This window comes from Sesamum indicum, linkage group LG6 (assembly GCF_000512975.1).
Source record: "Sesamum indicum cultivar Zhongzhi No. 13 linkage group LG6, S_indicum_v1.0, whole genome shotgun sequence".
Lineage (NCBI taxonomy): Eukaryota > Viridiplantae > Streptophyta > Magnoliopsida > Lamiales > Pedaliaceae > Sesamum > Sesamum indicum.
In genome coordinates, this window is record NC_026150.1 from 3,819,346 (window position 1) to 3,844,287 (window position 24,942).

General features: G+C 30.0%; 2 protein-coding genes across 2 annotated transcripts; both read left to right on the top strand.

Moving 5' to 3' along the window:
* Window positions 6,433-9,024, top strand: LOC105163619 (gamma-cadinene synthase). Its single transcript, XM_011082033.2, has 7 exons — window positions 6,433-6,569; window positions 6,689-6,956; window positions 7,065-7,437; window positions 7,514-7,732; window positions 8,002-8,140; window positions 8,303-8,551; window positions 8,640-9,024. Exons 1-7 carry the CDS (start codon window positions 6,486-6,488, stop codon window positions 8,940-8,942), a joined length of 1,635 nt encoding a protein of 544 aa, XP_011080335.1. The 5' UTR covers window positions 6,433-6,485; the 3' UTR covers window positions 8,943-9,024.
* Window positions 13,110-24,177, top strand: LOC105163620. The gene is made up of 14 exons (XM_011082035.2): window positions 13,110-13,246; window positions 13,368-13,635; window positions 13,800-14,172; window positions 14,251-14,469; window positions 16,293-16,431; window positions 16,596-16,841; window positions 16,930-17,223; window positions 20,189-20,335; window positions 21,011-21,278; window positions 21,552-21,924; window positions 22,081-22,299; window positions 22,440-22,578; window positions 22,794-23,039; window positions 23,709-24,177. Exons 1-14 carry the CDS (start codon window positions 13,163-13,165, stop codon window positions 24,006-24,008), a joined length of 3,315 nt encoding a protein of 1,104 aa, XP_011080337.2. The 5' UTR covers window positions 13,110-13,162; the 3' UTR covers window positions 24,009-24,177.

The window sequence follows — 24,942 nt, forward strand, 5'->3', positions numbered from 1 at the left end:
TGTTATTGTTATTATTATTATTATTATTGTTATTATTATCATTATAAATTATGGGAATCATCAATTTTTACATAAATTTATAAGTAATAAAATAGATTGGATAATGCATACTAAATTATTATTATTATTATTGTTATGTTATTAGATTAAATAATGGGAATCACCAATTTTTTACATGAATTTATAAGTAATAAAATAGATTGTATAATGTATACTATATTATAAATATATCAAAATATAGTATGAAACTCTAATTTATTGTTATAAATATAAACTATTGATTTGTTTAGTAGTAATATAATTAGTAAAATGTACAAATAAAAAAAATCATTCTGAACAGTTTAAAGTTATAGAAAAGCATCAATTATCTGAATTAATGCAATTGAAATACATAAAAATATTTTATAGTTGAGATTAATATATGTTCACAATTTGCAGTAAATTTATATATTTATAAATGTTTATTAGAATTACATTGATGTAACTATCATCTTACATTGTTGAACAACATGGGTTAATCGAACTACCAAAATTCAGATCAGACCGTCAGATAAGATCATACTCACAGAAAAATACACTTGATAAAGTTTTAGACTTATTGGTTATACGGATGTCAAGATATCGTACTCGAAATATAAGATTAATCATTCAAGTCGGTGTATCGTAGAATCAGGCCATGTGATTTTAAATCAAACCCCCCGATATATCTAATGGACACAGTCTTATATATATTTAGATTTGGTGTGAATGGAGAGCCCAAATTTTTTGATATCATAATTATTGATTAAATTTTTTGATCTCATTATACATATAATAAAATAATAATTAAAATAATATTCCTGGAAGTCGAGTATCAGTAACAGCTGCTCCCGTATCCCTTGTGTAGATCGAGAGATGATAAGATGGCTCTTATGCACATTAAGCCGGAGGTCTGACCAAGAGGCGAATAGGTCCAACCCCTGCTTAAAGACCCCTATAGAGTCTATATCAGCTTTGCAGACCAGCAATGATCATCTGCGAATTCAAGCTGAAATAATCGAGAAGGCTCACATTCCAATAAAAAGAAAAATACATGTCCTGATCAATCATCTGCAGCAGAATCAAATGCAGAACCTCCATTACTAGAATGAACAGATATGGCGATAAAGGGTCCCCCTATCGTAACCCTCTCGATCCCGTAAAGAAACCATGAGGTTTTTCATTCAGCCCAATGGAAAACGAGGATGCCGTGACACACTCATCTATCCACTTAATGAACGTAGTCAGGAATCCAAACAGTTGTAACACTGCAAGTAGAAAATCTCATTCTACCGCATAAGCTTTGTGGATATCCACTTTCAATGCACATCTAGGAGGTAGGCGCTCCTGATTGTAGCCTGTAAATAGTTCCTGTGCTAACAGTATATTGTATCCAATACTATGAACAGGAATAAAGGCAGCCTGACAAGGACTTATCAACTTATCTAACACCATACTCAACTTTGGCACAATAAGTTTGGCAATAATCTTATATAATACATTACAACACGAAATAGGGCGAAAACCTGTGACCAGCATAAGGCATGTACCTTAGGGATAAGTGCAAGAAGTGTGGTGTTGATTTGCTTCAATAGTTTTCCGGTGGTAAAGAACTCCAAAATTCCCTTCGTAACCTCTGGACCCACTATTGGATAGGCAGCTTTATAAAAACCCGATGATAACCCATCAAGTCTAGGTGCTTTATCTTCAACAATGTCAAACACTGTCTGTTTGACATCAACTGCAGTGATGGGTATAAGTGATGGGTGTAAGGAATATTTACTCTTTTGTATCTTTGTACAGTAATTTTTTTCTATATATTTTAGTTTTCATCCATCAATATTTTCTTATAGTTTAATTTATTGATCTTCTTCATATTTAATTATTTTTTATTTTTCTACAAAAAGGAATAAATTTATTTAATTCTTTAACATGTTTTTTTAATATTAACAGGTACATATCCCATTTATTATTTATTTGTATGATTATAATAATTAATCTGCCTTTATATTTTATTTTAAAAGTTTTTCCCGTCTGTATCTTACACCATTTTATACGTGTATGTATATATATATATATATATATATATTATAGTTTCATCATTTAAATTATGAATTTATAATTTAATTTTATTGTTCGAATTTTATTTTCCTACAAGAAGGAATACATTTATTTAGCCTGAATATGTACACATTTCATTTAATATTTATTTGTATGATTATATATAATTTGAAAATGAGTTTTATTTCTATTTAAATATGTATCCTTTTGTATCTTTTTATACACTATTTTTTCTATATATTATAGTTTTATCCATTAAATTTTTATTATATAGTTTAATATTTAGATTTTTTTTTTGTGTACTAATGATGTTTTATAAGATGAAAAGAATGACGACATTTTAGCTTTTATCTAAAGAATGACGAAATCTATATATGACCAATAAATGCTTTGTAATACATTCACATGCGGTTGTATGAATTTATTTTCTTCTTTTGTGTATTTTAATTTAATTGAATATTTTGTAGAAATGTGTTCAATTGAGAATTAATATAGAGGTTAATTCAATTTCTTAATTTAATTTTATTGATTACTTTTTTAACTGTATTTTATTTATTTGTGGCAGAATTTTGATAAAACAAATTCTGGAGAAAAATATTTTTTTGAATTTTTGAAAAACAAATTATATTATTATAAACACTTTTACTTTTTTTAAATGTGCATGCTAGAAATAAATAAATAAATACATAAACAAAAGTGTTAAAGTTCAAGAAAATTGCAAAAAAAATTTGCTATTTTAAAAATTAATAAATATTTAATGAACAACATTTTAGCTTTTATTAATAAATTTTGCTTTAACGTCTTTAATGAACAACCTTTGAGATAAATTACATTTTTGGTCCCATAAGTGGACCTATTTTCAATTTTAGTCCCACGCTCAGGTCAATTCGCACATTTAGTCCCATATGTGGATTTTTTTTCAATTTCAGAACCAAATGGGGGTTTCAATTTAGTCCCACACTCAGACCATACGTGTTGATATGTCTCAACAGTGATCTGAGTTCATACAACAATGATCTGAGTCGCACTGATTGACTGATTACTAACTTATTGCAGGTTAAATAATTTTTTTTAGAGTAAACTACCCTTATAACAGTGAAAATATACCTCCTCACATGCATTAATGCATGAAGACGTATGAGGGTAATTGATAAGATGGTACAGTATTGGGTCCGACCTCAGAAAAAGTCATAAAAGCTACATTATCTAAAGATTAATGAGATTTCACGGTCCCAACTATCTATGATATATACATAAATGCACAAGTGAAAAGTTGTATACCCAAAAGTGTAATTTCATATGGCCGGTACATACATTTAAAATAATAACGTACAATTAGATATAAGGTAAATTACAATAGTCTTTTTTGAAGTTTGCAATATTGTAATACTTCCTTATTAATTGAAAAATTACAAACACCTTCTATAATTAACGATCATCTAATAAATATGCTCTCGTGACAGTCCATTGTAGAGGGTATTTGTTAAACGTTTATTAATTTAAAAAATATTTATAATTTTTCAAACATAATTTATCACACATGTATCATATGCGTGGAATCTTTGAGCAGAAATTAGTAATCAGAATTTAAGTGTCGGTACTGCGCCAGAATTGAAAGTCTTGTAATGCTACTTGAATTCTATCCATATACCTAAAACAATTAGGTGGGACTTGAGTCTGACCCATTAAATTTCAGCCTCAAAAAATTAGGTCGTGATAAGTATTAAAAATATAATTAGATGATATACCAAATAAAATATAAAAAGTTTAAAATATTAAATTTGTGAAAGTGCATGTGTAAATTTGATTGTTGTTAAATTGTCAAATTATTTGAAAATTTTAATATCAACTTTAATTATACAATTTTAAAAATTAAAAATAATAAAGTTGAATTAAAATTATTATAATAAAGGTAAAGTAGTCAAAATAAAGTTGAATTTATTTACAAAAAAGTTAAAACAACTAGAAGCACCCCCAAAGTGCTTATAGCTTTTAGCCTAAAAGTTCTTTTCTTAGCGGTTTCACAAACAGAAGTTCTCATTCCAAATACTTTAAAAGACAAAATGCATAAAATCCTTTTGTTTTAAAAAGTCGACTAAAAACCCCTTTATATTTTAAAAATAGGCTAAAAATCCTCATGTGTTTATTAAACGTAGCTCAATCGCCCCCTCTCCATTAAACTTAATTAACGATGTTAATTTTTTTAGAAAATAACTGTTATACCCTTACGTAATATATATTGTTTCTTATTTTAATGATCTTTGAATCTTTTTTTATCAAGCATTGATTGTTAAATCTAATCAACTAATCTCAACTGTTAGATTCTAAAAAAATGAAAGGTCTAGATTCAACAAATTGTTTAACTTATATAATATATAAATAATTTAAAATTAAAAAAAATTATTATTATATATATATAATAAAAACTAACTACCCATGCCCACCATCATCTCTGTCGCGTTAGAATCGACGTTGAATTCCTCAAATCGTCGGATCTCCATAAATAGTTTACTAAAATAGGTGAGGCCGGTCTCGTTAGGATCGTCTTGAATACACAAGTCTGATGGTGGTGGTCCGCGATCGACATTTGATCGGACGGCGACGAATCGACGGCAAATATGTTCGGCGGTCGTGGCTTAAGCTTAGTTTCTCTGGTTGACGAAAACTCAAATTGAATGTATAAAAATATTCCTATTGAAGAGAAGATTCAAATGGTACCATTGCAGGCCGAAAACTCGTCTGGACGGCACCGAAAACTTAGAGACAAGTTTTTTCTTTTTCTTTTAATTTTTTTAATTAATTTTAATTATATTAATTGAAACATATTTTAATTAATTATGAATATTTTAAATAATTATAATAATTAAATATTTTACCTAATTAAGAATAATTATAATAATAATTATTGTAGTTAAATATATATTTTAATTAAAAATAATTTTAGATTTAACAATTCATAATTATAAAATTATTTGAATTCAAATATAATTTCATTTAATATTTAATATTAAATAAATTAAATATAACTTAATATTTTAATTTTAATTATAAAAAAATACAAAAATAAAAAAGGGCATTTTAGTAAAAAAATACCTAACAAAAAGGTCAAAACAGTTAAAAAAAAATACACTTACATGCACAAAGAGTGCGTGTAATTCACCTTCCGTTAATTACTAACGGAATTGGCGTTTGTTGTTGAGTTTTATAAAACACAGGGGGTATTTTAGCTTATTTTTAAAATAGAAAAGAATTTTTAGCAGACTTTTTAAAATACAAGGGGATCTTATGCATTTTATCCTACTCTAAAAATGCTTTTTAGAAACCAATAGCTGAAAAATACATTTTTAAAACTCTCGCAAACACTCCTTTAATAAATTACACGATTGGGATACTTTCGACACATAAATGAAGATTTAATCATTAGTATTATATTTTAACTTTGGCATAATATTTTTATATCTGGTTGCCTTTGTGTTTGTGTTCGCGATTAACTAATTTATACTTCTTATGTATTTTTTATGTTTTAAGCTATCACGTACAGTAGTCAAATTAATTTATCAAAAATTTAATTTGAAGTTATCGTTAAAAGCCGAGCAATTTTGTCAAAGTAGCAAAATGAAAAAAAATATGTCAACAAACTATGTAAAGATTTAAAAAAAAATTGATGTCAAATAATTCTAGTCGATTAATTTATTAAAAGTTTATTAATTAAATAATTATAACTTAACGGATAAATTTCCAAATTTGAAGCATTAAATTTACTCATATTGATATTCATATCTAATAGTATTTTAGGGTTTATGCCTTATCGTCTATTTCCAAAATTGATGTGATATTAGCTACCATGAGCGTTTTGAGGTGTGTAAATGAGTGAATTATTCTAATAATAATCCACCAAGGTGAGGAAAGCATGTTCGTGGTGTACACAAGATTTATAGCAACATTCGACGTGTAGTAGATCTTGAAAATATATTCGTGGGGGTGATCTCGAATCAACGAGAAAGACGATGTGTTCGTGATTTATAAAAGGAAAGGGCTTGTAGACGAGTCTGATCCATATGCGTGGATTGACATGCTTCACCTACTTAAGGTTAATTCGACCCACAATTGCATACTTATATGATTAACATTTATGTGCACATAATCATTTAATTATATGCAAGACGTATTTGTGAGATAATATTTGAATTATCGATTATTATTTTCTAACAGTGGTGTTAGTCATTATTTGTCTCACTAGAATTGCCTGATTTTTTATGCTAAAACGAGAAATAAAAACGTGATAAACAAACAGGGTAACGTTATAAATAAGTGAAGTGTTTATTCATATATTCACAAAATTATCATCAACAAAAGAGATAAGATTACATAGAGAGAGCTCTTATTGTCAGCAGTCTACAATTAGAATGGATGTCCGCCCGACCATTGGGAGTTCCGCCCCAACCATGTGGGCAGATACCTTCACTTCACTCTCTGCGGACATGAATAAGGTTTATGCGTATATAACTTTTCCATGACATCTTTTTTGTTCAATTCAATGTTTTAACACATACCACGTGTTGACATTAGATAATTTTGATTAAAAACATACAAATATATATATATATAGGTACAAGAAAAGTATGCCCAAGACATTGAAGCACCAAAGGAAGAAGCAAGGAGCATGCTGACTGCTAAAGGAAGTAGAACTGCTGATAGACTAATATTGATCGACACGCTTGAGCGTTTGGGAGTGGCATATCACTTTGAGCAAGAGATTGAAGATCAACTTCAAGAAATCTTCCAATTTCACCCTAAGGATGAAAATCACTATGACTTATTCACTACTGCACTTCAATTTCGTCTACTCAGGCAACATCGTCATTTTGTCTCATGCAGTATGTTTTTTATTTATCTTATCATACTTTTTCTCCACGATTAATTATTATCATATGTAACACTATGGGTCAATTTAAACATTTTACAAACATATGTAATTGAAATAGGTGTTTTTGACAAATTTAAGAGTGAAGACAATAAATTCAAAGAAACCCTAAAAAATGATGGTAAGGGTCTGCTAAGCTTGTACGAAGCCGCCCAGCTGAGGATTCATGGGGAAGCAATCTTGGAAGAGGCTGTGGCCTTTACAACCCATCATCTGAAGCGTATGTTGCAACAATTAGAGTGTCCACTTCAAGACCAGGTGAAGAGAGCTCTGCAGCACTCACTCCACAGAGGTGTTCCGAGAATCGAAACCCGCCACTTCATTTCCTTCTACGAAAGAGATGACTCAAAGAATCAACTGCTTCTAAAACTAGCCAAACTGGATTTCAATTATTTGCAGAATGTGTACAAGAAAGAGCTCCATGACCTCACCAGGTGACTCATAACTCCTGTTTTGAATATTATTGAGATTAAACTAAAACTACAATCTCTCTCTCTCTCTCATTTGCAGGTGGTGGAACGAATTTGACTTGAAATCGAAACTTCCATACGCAAGAGACAGATTGGTGGAGGCCTATTTTTGGGGCATAGCACTCCATTTTAAACCTCAAGATTCTTATGCTCGAGTGGCTATTGCTAAAAGCACACAAATGATTACAACAGCAAACGATACATACGATAGTTATGCCACACTTGAAAATGCTCACCTTTTTACTGAAATCTTAGAAAGGTATATGTATAATTTTGATAAGATTATACATTTTAATCTTCACAAGTTCTCAAATTAAAAAATTTGCACTTTAAAAAATAGTAATTTATCACGAGTTATTTATTAAAATAATATTAAAAATATAATTTGCAACTTTTGGGGTATAATTGGAAAACTAAGTGGAGACGTTTTTTTCTATTTATTTTTATGACAAATGTGGGCCAACTTATTGGCTGTCATTTTTTCATGGCTAAAACATTTGTCTTAATTAACCTTACTCTTAATCTTAGGTGGGATGTCAATGAAATCTATCAACTACCAGATTACATGAAAATTGTCTACAAGTTTATTCTGAGTATATATGAGGACTACGAAATCGAAGCATCCAAGCAAGGAAAATCATATGCAGTTTGTTATGCCAAAGAATCAGTAAGACCCAAACTCTGATCTACTCTCAGTACCACTCCTCGTTATATTGTTTTATCCTGATTTTTATTTTTAATTTTACATTTGAACTTATATCTGGTCCGAAGTTTCTCATCAATATCCATTAACTTCTTTGATGTAATAATTTTCCTTTACAATGTGAAGGTGAAACAACTTTGTAAGGCTTACGACAAGATGCTGAAGTGGGCTATGGGACAAGTACCGATGCCTACATTTGAAGAGTACGTTGCTAACATGATGGTCACAAGTTGCGTCTATGTGCTTCTCACTTCCAACATTCTGGCTGCGAAATCTGCCCCGAAAGAGACCATCGATTGGCTAATGAGTGAACCTAAGATTGTTGCAGCTGCTGCTAAGATTGGCCGATATTTGAACGACTTGGGAAGTTATGAAGTAAGAACTGAAGAAGTACTGATCATCGAATTTGTATACTAACATTTTGTAGATATGCACTTTCTAATTTAACATCTTTGTACACAAGCGTGAAAGCAAGGGAGGAAATTTGCCAGTAGCAGTCCGTTGCTATATGAAACAATATGGCGTATCAAAAGAAGAGGCTCTGGATAAGTTTGTGGAACAAGTTGAAGATGCGTGGAAAGATTTGAATACAGAATGGATAACTCAAACTTCCGTACTAGGCAGGGATATTGTGGCTGAGCAGCTTCTGAACTATGCTCGTGCAGCAGAAATGACTTATGAAAATTGCGAAGATGGGATTACAAATCCTGAAAAGTATATGGCTCCTCAGCTTGTTGCTCTCTTTGTGGATCCCATACACATTTGATTATTTAATGTTACTTCTGTCAGTTGCATCAAATAAGTACCTACCCAGCCAGCCAGTTGCATCAAATAAGTACCTACCCAGCCAGCCAGTTGCTACTATTACTTTGGTTTCTTGGGTTTCATGGATTTGCATGTTCCCAAATATCACTGTTTAATACTTACAATTTATAAATAAATAAATAAACAAAAGTGTTAAGTTCAAGAAAATTGTAAAAGTTTTTTGCTATTTTAAAAATTAATAAATACGAGAATTTAATTTTAATGAACAACCTTGCAAGTTGTTATAAGCTTATAACACATCACTATGACTTTTTTGTTTTTTTTTGGTTAAAATTTAGCAGTTATTGATTATTCATACATTTCAATATATTTTGTATTTTAGATTTTTTCATACTTTGTCTTTTTGTATTATATTTGTTTATTTTTTCGTGTGTTTTCTTTGCTAACCCTTTTTTATTAATGCATTTAAACTTTTAGAAAAATACATGATAAATATTTATTATTTTAGTAGTTGATTTATGTTTTTTTCTAGCCATGTTTGTTTGCACATGAAACTTTCATCTTTTAAGATTTTTTAGTGTGATAAAGTTTTTAATTCTTTCATGGTTGACGATAATGTTGTTATATTTAATTATGATTTAATTGAACTCAGTCATTTTATTTTTATTTGTACTTATTTTATTTTTTTCATTCATGATAATCATTTTACAGTTTATCCCTTTTGGTTCAAATTGATGAAATTATATTGAATTTTTGAAATTATTTAAATTAATTTTCTTTTATAGTCCATCTTTCTTCCTCCAAACCCCCTCCCCCCTCCTCCCAATTCATTAACAGAAGTTTTTATTCAATCTTTTATTTTTTATAGGTAAGATCAATTATATAAATAAACAATACATTTAACTGTTTCTTTATTTATTTATTTATTTTTTTATGTAGAGTTGGATAGCTCGTGTTTTACACTAGTATTTATATAAGGTGAGAAATACCCAAACGTGGTGAAGTTGAGATGGCACGATATTGGGTCCAACCTCAAAAAAAGTCATAAAAGCTACGTTATCTAAACATTAATAAGATTTCACAGTCCCAACTATCTATGAAATTTATGTAAGGGCTACGTTGCACACTGATATGCTGCATCTGTGAATGATATATACATAAATACACAAGTGAAAAGTTGTATATCGAAAAGTGTAATTTCATATGGTCGGTACATACATCTAAAATAATAACGTATAATTACAATAATCTCTTTATAAATTTGCAATATTGTAATACCTACTTATTAATCTTCTAGAATTGATAATCATCTAATAAATATCTTCTCGTGACAGTCCATTGTAGAGGATATTCGTTAAACATTCATTAATTTAAAAATTATTTATAACTTTTCGAACATAATTTATCACACGTATCATATGCGTGGAATCTTTTAGCAGAAATTAATAATCCCATATTCAGAAAACTGCGCCAGAATTGAAAATCTTTCAGCAGAAATTAGTAATTGAAGTAGTCAGAATTGAAGTGCCATTACTGCGCTAGAATTGAAAATCTTGCAACGCTTCTTGAATTCTACCCATATACCTAAAACAATTAGGTTGGATTTGAGTCTGGCCCATTAAATTTCAGCCTAAAACAATTAGGTTGTAATAAGTATTAAAAGTAAAAAAAATCCAAATTTTAAATTAATATAAAAATCAAACAATAGAATTTGTTAAAAAAGTAAAGCAATTCTACGTATTGTTCTTAATGATATCACGCGAATATATATACTAAAAAATTAATTTATTATAAAAATATTTCAAATTTCAAAACATGCAAATTGATTATTTTTATATTTAAATAATGATTTCAAAACATGCAAATTAAAAACAATAAAACTGAATTAAGATTATTATAACAAAGATAAACTAATCAAAATACAGTTGATTTTATTTATAAGAAAGTCAAAACAACTAGAAGCACCCCCCAAAGTGCTTATAAGTTTTAGCCTAAAAGCTCTTTTGTTAGTTGTTTCACAAATAGAAGTTCTCATTTCAAATACTTTAAAGGACAAAATGTATAAACTCCTCTGTGTTTTAAAAAGTCGATTAAATTTTTTTTTATATTTTAAAAATAGGTTAAAACCCCCATGTGTTATTAAACGTAATTCACTCGCCCCTCCTCCATTAAATCTAACTAACGGTGTTAATTTTTTTAGAAAATGACCTTTATACCCTTACTTAATATATATTATTTATTATTTTAATGACCGTTGGATCTTTTTTGGTCAAATATTGATCGTTAGATCTAATTAATCAATCTCAACCGTTAGATTTTTAAAAAATAAAAAGTGTAGATTCAAAAAATTGTTTAACTTATATTATATATAAATAATTTAAAATTAAAAAATATATTATTATTATATATAACAAAAAACTAACTTTACTCCACCCCACCACCATCTCTGTCACGTTAGAATCGAAGGCGAATTTATCAAATTGTCGGATCTCCACAAATACTTTACCAATATAAGTGAGTCCGATCTCGTTAAAAAATATTATTATATATAACAAAAAACTAACTTTACTCCACCCCACCACCATCTCTGTCACGTTAGAATCGAAGGCGAATTTATCATATCATCGGATCTCCACAAATACTTTACCAATATAAGTGAGTCCGATCTCGTTAAAAATATCTTGAAGAGACGAGTCTAATGGTGGTGGTCTGCGATTGAAATTCGACCGGACGGCGATGAATCAACGACAAACATGTTCGGAGGTCATAGTTTGACCCCAATCTCTTCGGTTTACAAAAACTCAAATTTAAGGTATAATTAACGAAAATGTTCCTCTTGAAAAGAGAATTTGAATGATACCACTGGCGGTCGAAAAACCATCTGGACGGTGCCGAGAACTTAGAGACAAGTTTCTAGCGCCGCAAACTCGTCTGTTTATTTTTTTATTTTTCTTTTAGTTTATTAATTAATTTTAATTATATTAATTGAAATATATTTTAGTTAATTAAGAATATTTTAAATAATTATATTACTTAAAGATTTTAGCTAATTAAGAATAATTATAAAAATAATTATTATAATTAAATATATATTTTAATTAATTAAAAATAGTTTTAGATTTAACATTAACAATTATAAAATTATTTGAATTTAAATATAATTTAACTTAATATTTAATACTAAATAAATTAAATATAATTTCAATTTAAATTATAAAAAAAGACAAAAACAAAACAAAATAAAAAAGGGCATTTTAGGAAAAAACACCTAACAAAAAGATCAAAAACAGTTAAAAAAGACATCCACATGCAAAAAGAGCGCGTGTAATACACCTCTGTTGATTACTAACGGAATGGGTATTTGTTGCTGAGTTTTACAAAATGTGGGGGGGTTTTTAGTGTATCTTTAAAATAGAAAAAATGTTTTAGCCAACTTTTTAAAATATAAAGGGATTTTATGCATTTTATCATATTTTAGAAATACTTTTTAGAAACCAGAAGCTGAACAATACTTTTTTAAAGTTCTCGCAAATACTCCCTTAATCAATTACACGATTGGGATACTTTCGAGACATAAACGAAAATTTAATAATTAGTATTATATTTTAACTTTGGCATAAATTTTTACATTTGGTTGCCTTTGATGTGATATTAGCTACCATGAGCGTTTTGAGGTGTGTAAATGAGTGGATTATTCTAATAGTAATCCACCAAGGTGAGGAAAGTATGTTCGTGGTGTACACAAGATTTATAGCAACATTCAACGTGTAGTAGATCTTGAAAATATGTTGGTGGGGGGTGACCTCGAATCAACGAGAAAGACGATGTGTTCATGATTTATAAAAGGAAAGGGCTTGTAGACGAGTCTGATCCATATGCGTGGATTGACATGCTTCGGCTACTTAAGGTTAATTCGACCCACAATTGCATACTTATATGATTAACATTTACACATAATCATTTAATTATATGCAAGACGTATTTGTGAGATAATATATGAATTATCGATTATTATTTTCTAGCAGTGGTGTTAGAGTCATTATTTGTCTCACTAGAATTACCTGATTTTTTATGCTAAAACGACAAATAAAAACGTGATAAATAAACAGGGTAACGTTATAAATAAGTGAAGTATTTATTCATATATTCACAAAATTATCATCAACAAAAGAGATAAGATTACATAGAGAGAGCTCTTATTGTCAGCAGCCTACAATTAGAATGGATGTCCGCCCGACCATTGGGAGTTCCGCCCCAACCATGTGGGCAGATACCTTCACTTCACTCTCTGCGGACATGAATAAGGTTTATGCGTATATATCTTTTCCATGACATCTTTTTTGTTCAATTCAATGTTTTAACACATACCACGTGTTGACATTAGATAATTTTGATTAAAAACATATGATGACTGGGTTGATGATAGGTACAAGAGAAGTATGTGGAAGCCATTGAAGCACTAAAGGAAGAAGCAAGGAGCATGCTGATGGCTAAAGGAAATACAATTGTTGATAGACTGATATTGATCAACACGTTTGAGCGTTTGGGAGTGGCGTATCACTTTGAGCAAGAGATTGAAGATCAAATCCAAGACATCTTCAGATCTCATTCGGAGAGGGAAGATGACTATGACTTGTTCATTACTGCACTTCAATTTCGTCTGCTCAGGCAACATCGCTATTTTGTTTCTAGCAGTATGTTTCATTTTCATTTATTTTATTATGCTTTTTTCGCACAATCACTATCCATGTAATGAAATCATAGACGAGTGCGCCCATTTAACGTTTTATACACATACGGTATAACTTTATATATTGCTTGTGCTACAATCATATTACATACGTAACTGAATAAACAGGTGTTTTCGATAAATTTAAGAATGAAGACAATGAATTCAAAGAAACCCTCAAAAGTGATGCTAAGGGTCTGCTAAGCTTGTATGAAGCTGCCCACCTGAGGATTCATGGGGAAACAATCTTGGAAGAGGCTGTGGCCTTTACAACCCATCATCTGAAGCGTACGTTGCAACAATTAGAATGTCCACTTCAAGATCAGGTGAAGAGAGCTCTGCAGCACTCACTCCATAGAGGTGTTCCGAGAATCGAAACCCGCCACTTCATTTCCTTCTACGAAAGAGATGACTCAAAGAATCAACTGCTTCTAAAACTAGCCAAACTGGATTTCAATTATTTGCAGAATTTGTACAAGAAAGAGCTCCATGACCTCACCAGGTAGTTCATAACTCCTAGTTTTTGAATATTATTGAGATTAAACTAACACTACTCTCTCTCTCTCACTCTCATTTGCAGGTGGTGGAACGAATTTGACTTGAAATCGAAACTTCCATACGCAAGAAACAGATTGGTGGAGAACTATTTCTGGGGTGTGGCACACCATTTTAAACCTCAAGATTCTTATGCTCGAGTGGCTATTGCTAAATGCACACAAATGATTGCAATAACAAATGATACATACGATAGTTATGCTACACTTGAAGAAGCTCACCATTTTACTGAAATCTTAGAAAGGTATATATATAAATTTGATAAGTTATACATTTTAATCTTAGAGTGGACTATCCAACTTCTTTTTTTTTTTTTTTTATAAAAAAACGTGAACCAAGTTATTAGCAGTACTAATGCCTTAGGCACATATCTTTCTGTGCCCATTTTTTTTTATATTGTTAATTTATATTTATGCTCTATTTAATAACAATATATACTAATTAATAATTAGTTATTATTTTTTAATTTTATAATACTTTGAAAATTTTATTTAATATTTTTATAATAAAAATATATTAACTTTTACATAATTTTTAATAACTACAAAAATTAAAAATTACAAATAAATAACAAAAAAATTGAAGTATTGACTTTATTATTTTAATATCTATGGCCTCGCAGTGGCAAATTATTTTGATGCTTTAGGGCTTGGTTTTGTTATGATTGATTATGAATTTGATTTCTTGCTCATGTTTGGGGCCAGTTCATTTTATTAGAAATACTGGTAATTTGCCGTTGACTTTGACGAATAGAGGTGCGTAGAGTATTATCATGGACCAATTGGGATATTCCAGAATTTCAATTAGTACCATACACTCTACGCATATTTATATTATATTTAATAATATAATATACTAATTATAATTATATTTATGTATTACTTACAAATTAATTATGATTTTTAATTATATTATATTATGAAACTTTTACGTAATATTTTAATAATAAAAAAATATTAATAAAAATGTGTTAATTGTTTTATTGATTTTTAACAACTAATAAATTAAAAGTTACACATAAATAAATAAATATATATATACGAAATAAAATATTATAAACTTAAAATTAATTACAGATTTTAATAATATCCGCCAGCCTCACAAGTGTACCGTTACCGTTGTCGCCGAGGTCTTCTTCTTTTTTGGTTACTGGTTCTGTTGGTTCATTTTTTTTCTTAATCATCATAATCAGATCTTTTTGTTGTGGCAGAAGGCTTTAAGTGACCATATCTTGTGTTACTACTTGTTGATGTGTGACAATTCGATACACATTTTGAGATATGGTTCTAACGTAGTCTAAAGTTTGATTTATCCTTCGATTTTATTTAGTTTATTATCAGAACTTGATTGAATGTTTTTTCATCTGGTTAGCCTAAAGAAAACCAAAAAAGTAGTATAAGTATGTAATTGGAAACTATACCCCATTTTGGGGTATAATTGCAATATTTTTTTTATATTATTTAATGAATGGACCAATTTATCACGTCTTAAATATTTTGTATTTTATAATCTCAGAATTAATTGAAATTAAGGTACATTTTCTTTCAGTAATTTCATTACATTTTTATCTATTATACTAATCTTTAATTTTAAGCAAAAAATTTAAAAAATAATACTTTCAAATTTTAAATCTTTTGGTTATCTAAATAAAATTACTAACTTTCAATGATAGAAATATTAAATTTTAAAGAAGTTATATGTTAAGAAGATTGATTAATTATATTTATAATTTTCAATTCAGAAATTACCTCATCTTGTAGCGCATAAAACCCCCAACGTTTTGTATGTTGTTATTTTTTACACTTTTCAAATAGCACAAGGGAGCAAATTAAATATAACCTAAATTTTAATATATTTTTGGAGGTTTTAATATAATTAGTCCTATATATATGAATATGTTTGTCACTACAAAAAAACATAATATTTAACCATGACCAACTGTTATGATCAATAATAAATTAGTCATAGCAAATAGTTATTGATTATGACTACATAATGATTATTGACTATAATTTTTGTAAGAATAGCTAAAACATTTGTATTGATTAACCTAATTCTGAATCTTAGGTGGGATGTCAATGAAATCTATCAACTACCGGATTACATGAAAATTCTCTACAAGTTTCTTCTAAGTATATATGACGACTATGAAGTCGAAGCATCCAAGCTAGGAAAATCATATGCAGTTTGTTATGCCAAGGAAACAGTAAGACCCAAACTCTGATCTACTCTCAATATCTCTCACTCGTTTTATTGTCCTATCCTTGTTTTTATTAATAATTTTAAATTTGAACTTATATCTGGTCCGTTGTTTCTCATTAATATCCACTAACTTCTTTGATGTAATAAAATTCCCTTTACAATGTGAAGATGAAACAACTTTGTAAGGCTTACGAAAAGGTGCTGAAGTGGGCTATGGGACAAGTACAGATACCTACATTTGAAGAGTACGTTGCTAACATGATGGTCACAAGTTGCGTCTATGTGCTTCTCTCTTCCACCATGGCCGTGAAATATGCCTCGAAAGAGACCATCGATTGGCTAATGGGTGAACCTAAGATTGTTGCAGCTGCTGCTAAGATTGGCCGATATTTGAACGACTTGGGAAGTTATGAAGTAAGAACTGAAGAACTACTGATCATCTAATTTGTATACTAACATTTTGTATATATGCACTTTGTAATTTAACATCTTGGTACACAAGCGTGAAAGCAAGGGAGGAAATTTGCCAATAGCAGTCCGTTGCTATACGAAACAATATGGCGTATCAAAAGAAGAGGCTCTGGATAAGTTTGTGGAACTAGTTGAAGATGCGTGGAAAGATTTGAATACAGAATGGATAACTGAAACTTCCATACTAGGCAGGGATATTGTGGCTGAGCAGCTTCTAAACTATGCTCGCATATCAGAAGTGACTTACGAGAATTGCCAAGATGGGCTAACAAATCCTGAAAAATATATGGCACCTCAAGTTGTTGCTCTCTTTGTGGATCCCATACTCATTTGATTATTTGATGTTACTTCTGTCAGCCAGCCAGCTGCTACTACTACTTTGCTTTCTTGTGTTTCATGGATTTGAATAATAATGGATTTGTATGTTCTCAAATATCACTGTTTAATACTGCTAATTAATACTTACGATTTATAAATAAATAAATAAATAAAAATGTTAAAATTCAAGAAAATTGTAAAAGTTTTTTGCTATTTTAAAAATTAATAAATACGAGAATTTAATTTTAATGAACAACCTTGCAAGTTGTTATAAGCTTATAACACATCACTATGACTTTTTTGTTTTTTTTGGTTAAAAAAATTTAGCAGTTATTGATTATTTATACATTTCAATATATTTTGTATTTTAGATTTTTTCATACTTTGTCTTTTTTTATTATATTAGTTTATTCTTTCGTGTGTTTTCTTTGCTAACCCTTTTTTATTAATGCATTCATACTTTAAGATAAATACATGATAAATATTTATTATTTTAGTAGTTGATTTATGTTTTTTTTCTAGCCATTCGTTTGTTTGCACATAAAACTTTCATCTTTTAAGATTTTCTAGTGTGATAAAGTTTTTAATTCTTTCATGGTTGACGATAATGTTGTTATATTTATAATTTAATTGAACTCAGTCATTTTATTTTTATTTGTACTTATTTTATTTTTTTTTCATTCATGATAATCATTTTACAGTTTATCCCTTTTGGTTCAAATTGATGAAATTATATTGAACTTTTGAAATTATTTAAATTAATTTTCTTTTATAGTCCATCTTTCTTCCTCCAAACCCCCTCCCCTCTCCTCCCAATTCATTAAGAGAAGTTTTTATTCTTACTTAATCTTTTATTTTTTATAGGTAAGATTATTTACTTTGAAATAATTTTTGAGGAAGATGAATTACATAAATAAACAATACATTTAACTATTTATTTATTTTTTTATGTAGAGTTGGATAGCACGTGTTTTACACTAATATTTATATAAGGTGAGAAATACCCACACGTGGTGAAATTGAGATGGCACGATATTGGGTGCAACTCCAACCTCAGAAAAAGTCATAAAAACTACATTATCTAAACATTTTTGGGTGTAATTGATATATCATATTTTTATATTTTTGCTAACTATAACTATGGGACACTGCATTTATTATGACAAATAATTATAAAAAACTATAAATTGTCATAAAATACTAATATAATTGTAAGAATAACTGACTCAATATTAAAGACCGCCCTAACATGCCCCAACCCAATTAGACCCTAAAGTGAAATTAGACCGCAAAGTGCCAATATCCATGAAACCTGAAATACATCAGTTGAGTATATTGTAATTGTCATGATTTAGGGTAGTTGTGGACTGGACCCCATGCGTATTACCCACTAATGCTAGAGATAATATTCAGTGATGTATGTAGTTCTAGAAAAAGACAATATAGATATACAATATGCTTATGTATATGCAGGAAAAGACAAGTAAAATAAGACAAAAAAAACAAAAATAGTTCTGTTGTGGAGTAATCTCCTGAAGATCGGTCGTATATAAATCTAATGTTCCCAACACTATGTTAAATCACGAACAAGCCAACATTCGTATATCATTATTCGAGTCGTCCCGACTGGTCTTGGTCAGACTCAAAGCCAATTGTGTATAAACTCATGATGACCATCTGATTATTTTTAAGTTTATGGTTCAAATGAAATCATACAATTAGATAAATTTATAAATATGAACTCTCTACGCCCTGAGTACAACTTTTGCTACCCTTAAAATTTCTTACGATTTTAAGCATTTATCGTTTATGTTGTATCTAACTTAGTCATCGGAGGGCTTCCCGATATGATTCTTTCTATTTTTTGTCATGTCGGGGAGGAATCGATGCATAATCATAACAATTGAGAAGCATGTATTTTTTGTGACAGTTTTAATATTATCACTTGATATTTTGCCGTTATAAATACGATCTAATATTAAAACACGCAATTTAAGTCCTTAATTAACTTAAAACAATACAGAGAACTGCAAATCAAAAAGGGAAATATGAAAACCTGAATTCAGAAGTAGTGGCCTGATATGGATACCAACCAAAATATTGGCTGTAAGCACTGAAAATGCAAAGATCCAAAACCAAGAAAAGCAGTACGTACTGCATTTGAGTTGAGAATATCATAATTATAGAAGTTTTATTATTCTAATTCATCTAAATTCATTGGGTTAATTAAATTACTCTCATTTGATGAATCGGGTGAAATTCCCCCTAATCTTAGTAAAGCTTATAAATCCACTTTACTCCCTATATTAAGTAATTAATCTTTTTCTTTTTTAAATATATATATATATAGGTTTTAATGCAATTTACAATCTTGTGAAATTGCAAATGAACAAATTACTCCCCTACAAAAATAAAATAGCAATTTACCCTTATGTATTTTATAAAATAATGCAATTTAGTCCCCTTGTCTAGGGAGTTAAATTGTTTCATTTTAAAAAATCACAGCGGGATAAATTATTACATTTTAAAAAATACAGAAGGACAAATTGCTAAAAGAATTCATAGGAGGGTGATTTACTCATTTGCAATCTCAGAATGGGATTGTTTGCATTTTCTCCTCTATATACATGATGTGTAAAACTTGTTAATATCTATATATTTATTTAGTTATTTAATTTGGCTCTGTGAAATAATTTTAAGAAATTCAAACCTAGTTGAATTTGTTTGAAATTGAACCAATTTATGGTAAGTACAATACACTTATCGTATAATATATCACATTTATTTTATTATTGATTTGGTTCGGCTAAATCTTATTTAAATTAGAATTTTTTTAGTAATTTCCTCGGAACGGACACATGCATATATTGAGATAATGGTATCACTATAAATACGTGAATTCTTCACTCATACTTGGCACAATCATAAAGCAAAACATATAAGATATATATATAAAGGGTTATAGGCTCTGAATTCCGAGTATCTGCCCCACAAGAATGGTAGCCACCGGCGATGTTGATGCCCTTACAAGTTGCCCCAAGAATGTCCGCCCGCCCATTGCGAGTTTCGCCCCTACCATGTGGGCTGACACCTTCACTTCACTTTCCCTTGACGATAAGGTTTGTCCGTGTGTATATTGTGTATGTGTGTACGTATATACGTATACAAACACATCGTTGGTTAGACACGTGTGGTTTAAAATATATTTTTTATCTTGTAATTTTGACATTTAATTTGATATTTTTTATTTGTTATCTTTTAAAATTGTAAAATATTTGTAATCTTTTAATATTTTTATAATTTTTATCCTTTCGGTGCCGAAGTTTGTAAAATTTGCCGGAATAAATTATATGAGCCTCACGCGGTTCATTGAAATTTGGATTGTTGTTCTGATTAGTTCACTTTTACTAATACAGACGTAAAATTTAAGGAAACAAATGACATGGCACATGATTTATTCCAGCATTTTTTGGAAAATTCAGCACCGAAAGGACCAAAAAATTGGGAAATGTCACTAAGTTAAAGGATCTTTTGCAACCCCCTAAAAATATAAAGGATAAAATACCAACACTGCGAGGAGCACATGAATTGTTCCGACAACTTTTGAAAACTCTAAAAACATAAAAATAAAAAAAAAAAATCAAAACGTCAAAAAGTTACAAGACTACTTGCAACTCTAAAAAGATGAAAAAAAAATAAAAATGCAGGTACAAGAATATATTTAGACCTATGTACGTACATTAATAGGGCAACATTTTAGTTAAAATACAATAGATAGATAATGGGCTTCGCAGGTACAAGAAAAGTACGCGGAAGCCATTGAAGCACTGAAAGAAGAAGCAAGGAGCATGCTAATGGCTATTGGAAGTACAATTGCCGACAAATTAATATTGATCGACCGGCTTGAGCGTTTAGGAGTGGCATATCATTTTGATCAGGAGATTGAAGATCAACTCCAAGAAATCTTCCTATTTCATTCTAAGGACAAAAATGACTATGACCTATTCACTACTGCACTTCAATTTCGTCTGCTCAGGCAGCATCGTCATTTTGTTTCTTGCGGTATGCCTTTTTTATCTTGATAAGAATAATTTCAGCAAGCTTTTATTAATGGAAAAATTTTTGTTCGGATCAAATTTGATTGAGTCAAACCATTACATTTACTTTGTGATTGGTCACTTATAATTCCTGAATTATACACCAATCACACGATAAATATATTGCACTTGTTAATATCATTGGTTCATGTTCGACCGAATCAGATCTGGAGTAGAATTTCGATTTATTCATGTAAGAGAAGTTAAAACGTTTAATATATTTGACATAATTGAACAGGAGTTTTTGACAAATTTAAGGACAAAGACAACAAGTTCAAAGAAACCCTTAGCAGTGATGGTAAGGGCTTGCTGAGCTTGTACGAAGCAGCCCAGGTGAGGGTTCATGGGGAAGACATCTTAGAAGAGGCTGTCGGTTTTACGACCCATCACTTGAAATGTATGGTACAACAATTAGAGTCTCCACTTCAAGAGCAAGTGAAGAGAGCTTTGGAGCAGTCACTTCATAGGGGTGTTCCGAGAATCGAAACCCGCCACTTCATTTCCTTGTATGGAAAAGATAACTCAAGGAATGATCTACTCCTAAAATTAGCCAAATTGGATTTCAATTTCTTGCAGAATTTGTACAAGAAAGAGCTCTATGAGCTCTCCAGGTATGTGTATATCATTTCAAGGAATATAATATTTAATTATGATTAATTAATTATAATGATTAAGATAAATAGTTGTAATAATTAAATACTCATTGACCACGGATACGCAACGATTATTGATCGTTTAATTAATTTTTGTTTTTTTTACATTTAAAGGTGGTGGGACAAATTCGACCTGAAGACAAAACTGCCATATGCAAGAGACAGACTGGTGGAGTGTTATCTTTGGGGCATGACATTTCGTTTTGAACCTCAATACTCTTACGTTCGAGGTGCCGTTGCTAAAGGCATGCAAATGGTTTCAATCATGGACGATACGTACGATAATTATGCCACACTTGAAGAAGCTGACCTTTTCACCGAGATTTTGGAAAGGTTTGCCACTTTATGAATAGTTGCAATTGAAAGCATATCTGTTTCAATATTTCATTTGCTATACAGCGTACTGCTAAATTTCATCTCGTTAAAATTGGTGTAAGTATAATTAAATCAAAACTATCTTTTTTTCCTTTTAGGTGGGATATTAATGAAATTAACCGACTCCCAGATTACATGAAAATTGTTTACAAATTTATTCTGAGCATATATGATGACTACGAAGTTGAAGCAATCAAACAAGGAAAATCATTCGCAATTCCCTATGCTAAGGAAGCGGTAAGGATCACACCATGTGGAGGAATTAATTGCAGTTTACGCCTTATAAAAGTACTAATAGACCAAACATTTCTGTAAAGACAAATTCTTACACAATGATTACGTCTTGCAATAAAAAAAATTATTACCCAAATCAGATTTCGATGTTTCTTAATTTTCTCATTTTGTCCGATGATAAATCCCTTGACATACATGAAAATGTTGGTGATGCGAAGGTGAAACAACTTGGTCGGGCTTACAATAAAGAGCTGAAATGGTTCATGGGACGACAAATGCCGACATTTGAAGACTACTTCGCCAATACAGTGTACACGAGCTGCATCTATGTGATGTTCACAGCACTGATTCCGGGCATGCAATCTGCCTCGGAAGAAACCATCGATTGGCTGATGAGTGAGCCTGAAATTCTGATAGCTACTGCGAAGATGGGTCGATATGTGGAGGACTTGGGCACCCATGAGGTAAGTACTTTGCCAATGTTTTGTTATAGTTAATTAAAATGCTCTAAAATAAAAATGTCGTGGGAATACTAATTAATTGTAGTTACGACAATACTTATAGTTGTGATTTTTGCAGGCAAGGTCAAAACATTAATTATAACCATAACAAATATTTTAAGCATAGTTAAAATTAGGATAAATTACAACGACTTTCTCTGAGATTTGGCATAATTACGAATACCCCATCGTTGTTCGAAAATTACCAACACCCCCTTGATGTTTTTAACTGTCATCTAACAATTAGCCAAATCCTTTAGATTTTCGTCTATTCTTTATGGTGAATTGACTAAAATGCTCTTGTGGATTAAAAGTTATAATTTTATTATTTTTAAAATTCTTTTTTTTATACTAAAGTGGATATTTTTTTTATAAATTCACCATGACCACATAAAGATTGTTGATCGTGGTGTTTGTGAGTGTATCTAAAGCATTTGTCATGGCAAAAGTATTTATTGTGGCTCATAGTCATGGCAAAAGTAATTTTTATGGTGGATAAAATTTTGCATGGATTTTTTATTTAGTTATGGTTAATAATTATCTACCACGGATTTAGTCCATAACTAATAAAATTATAATTTTTATTGTGGTGAAATCTTATCCAATTCCTAATATATTCTGCATGTGATAAAGCGCGAGAACAAGGACGGACAAATGCTGACGGCAGTCGATTGTTACATGAAACAATATGGCATATCGAAAGAAGAAACCCTGAATAAGTTTATGGAACTGGCTGAAGACGGATGGAAGGATCTGAATACGGAGTGGGTGACCAAAACTTCTACCGTACCCAAAGATACAGTGGAGCAACTTCTCAACTATGCTCGCGTAGCAGAGGTTACTTACAAGAATTGTCAAGATGGGTACACAAACCCTGAAAAGTTCTTGGCACCTCAGATTATTGTTGTTCTTGTGGATCCCATAGCCATTTGATTTTATGATTATCGTACCCCAAACTCACTCAGTTATCACAGTTGGGTTTGAAGTTTGAAGAATAATGTGGCTACGGATTTAGAGACGGTTTGTCGTCCCCAACCAGCTACTTGTATTCCAATTGTCCTTCGTGAATTTGAATAATAACGTGTTTGTACTTTGAATTATTCGTGTGATCCATTAGAAGTGTTTTTGTTAATTGTTACTACCGAATATTCTTGTAGAAGTGATAATTATATCTTTATATTAGAATGTGAATCAACAATTTAGGAAAATCATTCAATAACTATCCACCAATAAGTAAATTGCAATGAAAATCACAAATTTATACTGTAGAGTTGTGGGATATCAACTTTAAATATTAGATAAAAATCTCATCTAATATTCCTTCAAATATTTTTTTCTCAAAGCCCAAAGCTAATAAAGTTGACATCCATCAAACAGCCCAGTAGGACTGATTCTGTTGGCCCATGAGCAATGTATCAAGTCCATGGTATATTTATTTGGGCTAAGTTGTCGGCCCCAGACAGCTTAACAGTCATATATAACAATTAGTCCAATCCATTATGTTTTCATCTCTTTTTTGTGGTGAACTGACCAAAATACCCTTGTGAATTAAGAATTATAATTTTACTTATTTTTTAAACTATTTGATTTTTTTATAGATTAATTGGATAATTTTTTAAAATTATTAAAAATTTTCATCCATATCGTCTGATTTTTTTTATAAATTTTTAATTTTTAAAAAAATAAAAAAATACAGTAATGGTAAAATTGACAATTTCATACCTCTATTCATACATAATTTCATCAAACATCTAGGAAGAATTTATAATTTTTCAAATAATAAGAGAATATTCGTAATTATATCAATTTAAAAAATAATTATTGTAATTTACCCTTCTTGAAATTATATGAGAAACTTCATATCATC

Excerpts from the sequence above, each read along its gene's own strand:
- LOC105163619 (XM_011082033.2), top strand. The coding sequence starts at position 6,486 with ATGGATGTCCGCCCGACCATTGGGAGTTCCGCCCCAACCATGTGGGCA. Across the intron at positions 6,957-7,064 it reads TCGTCATTTTGTCTCATGCA|GTGTTTTTGACAAATTTAAG; the intron begins GTATGTTTTTTA and ends TAATTGAAATAG. Across the intron at positions 7,438-7,513 it reads GAGCTCCATGACCTCACCAG|GTGGTGGAACGAATTTGACT; the intron begins GTGACTCATAAC and ends TCTCATTTGCAG.
- LOC105163620 (XM_011082035.2), top strand. The coding sequence starts at position 13,163 with ATGGATGTCCGCCCGACCATTGGGAGTTCCGCCCCAACCATGTGGGCA. Across the intron at positions 13,636-13,799 it reads TCGCTATTTTGTTTCTAGCA|GTGTTTTCGATAAATTTAAG; the intron begins GTATGTTTCATT and ends CTGAATAAACAG. Across the intron at positions 16,842-16,929 it reads ACGACTTGGGAAGTTATGAA|CGTGAAAGCAAGGGAGGAAA; the intron begins GTAAGAACTGAA and ends TTGGTACACAAG.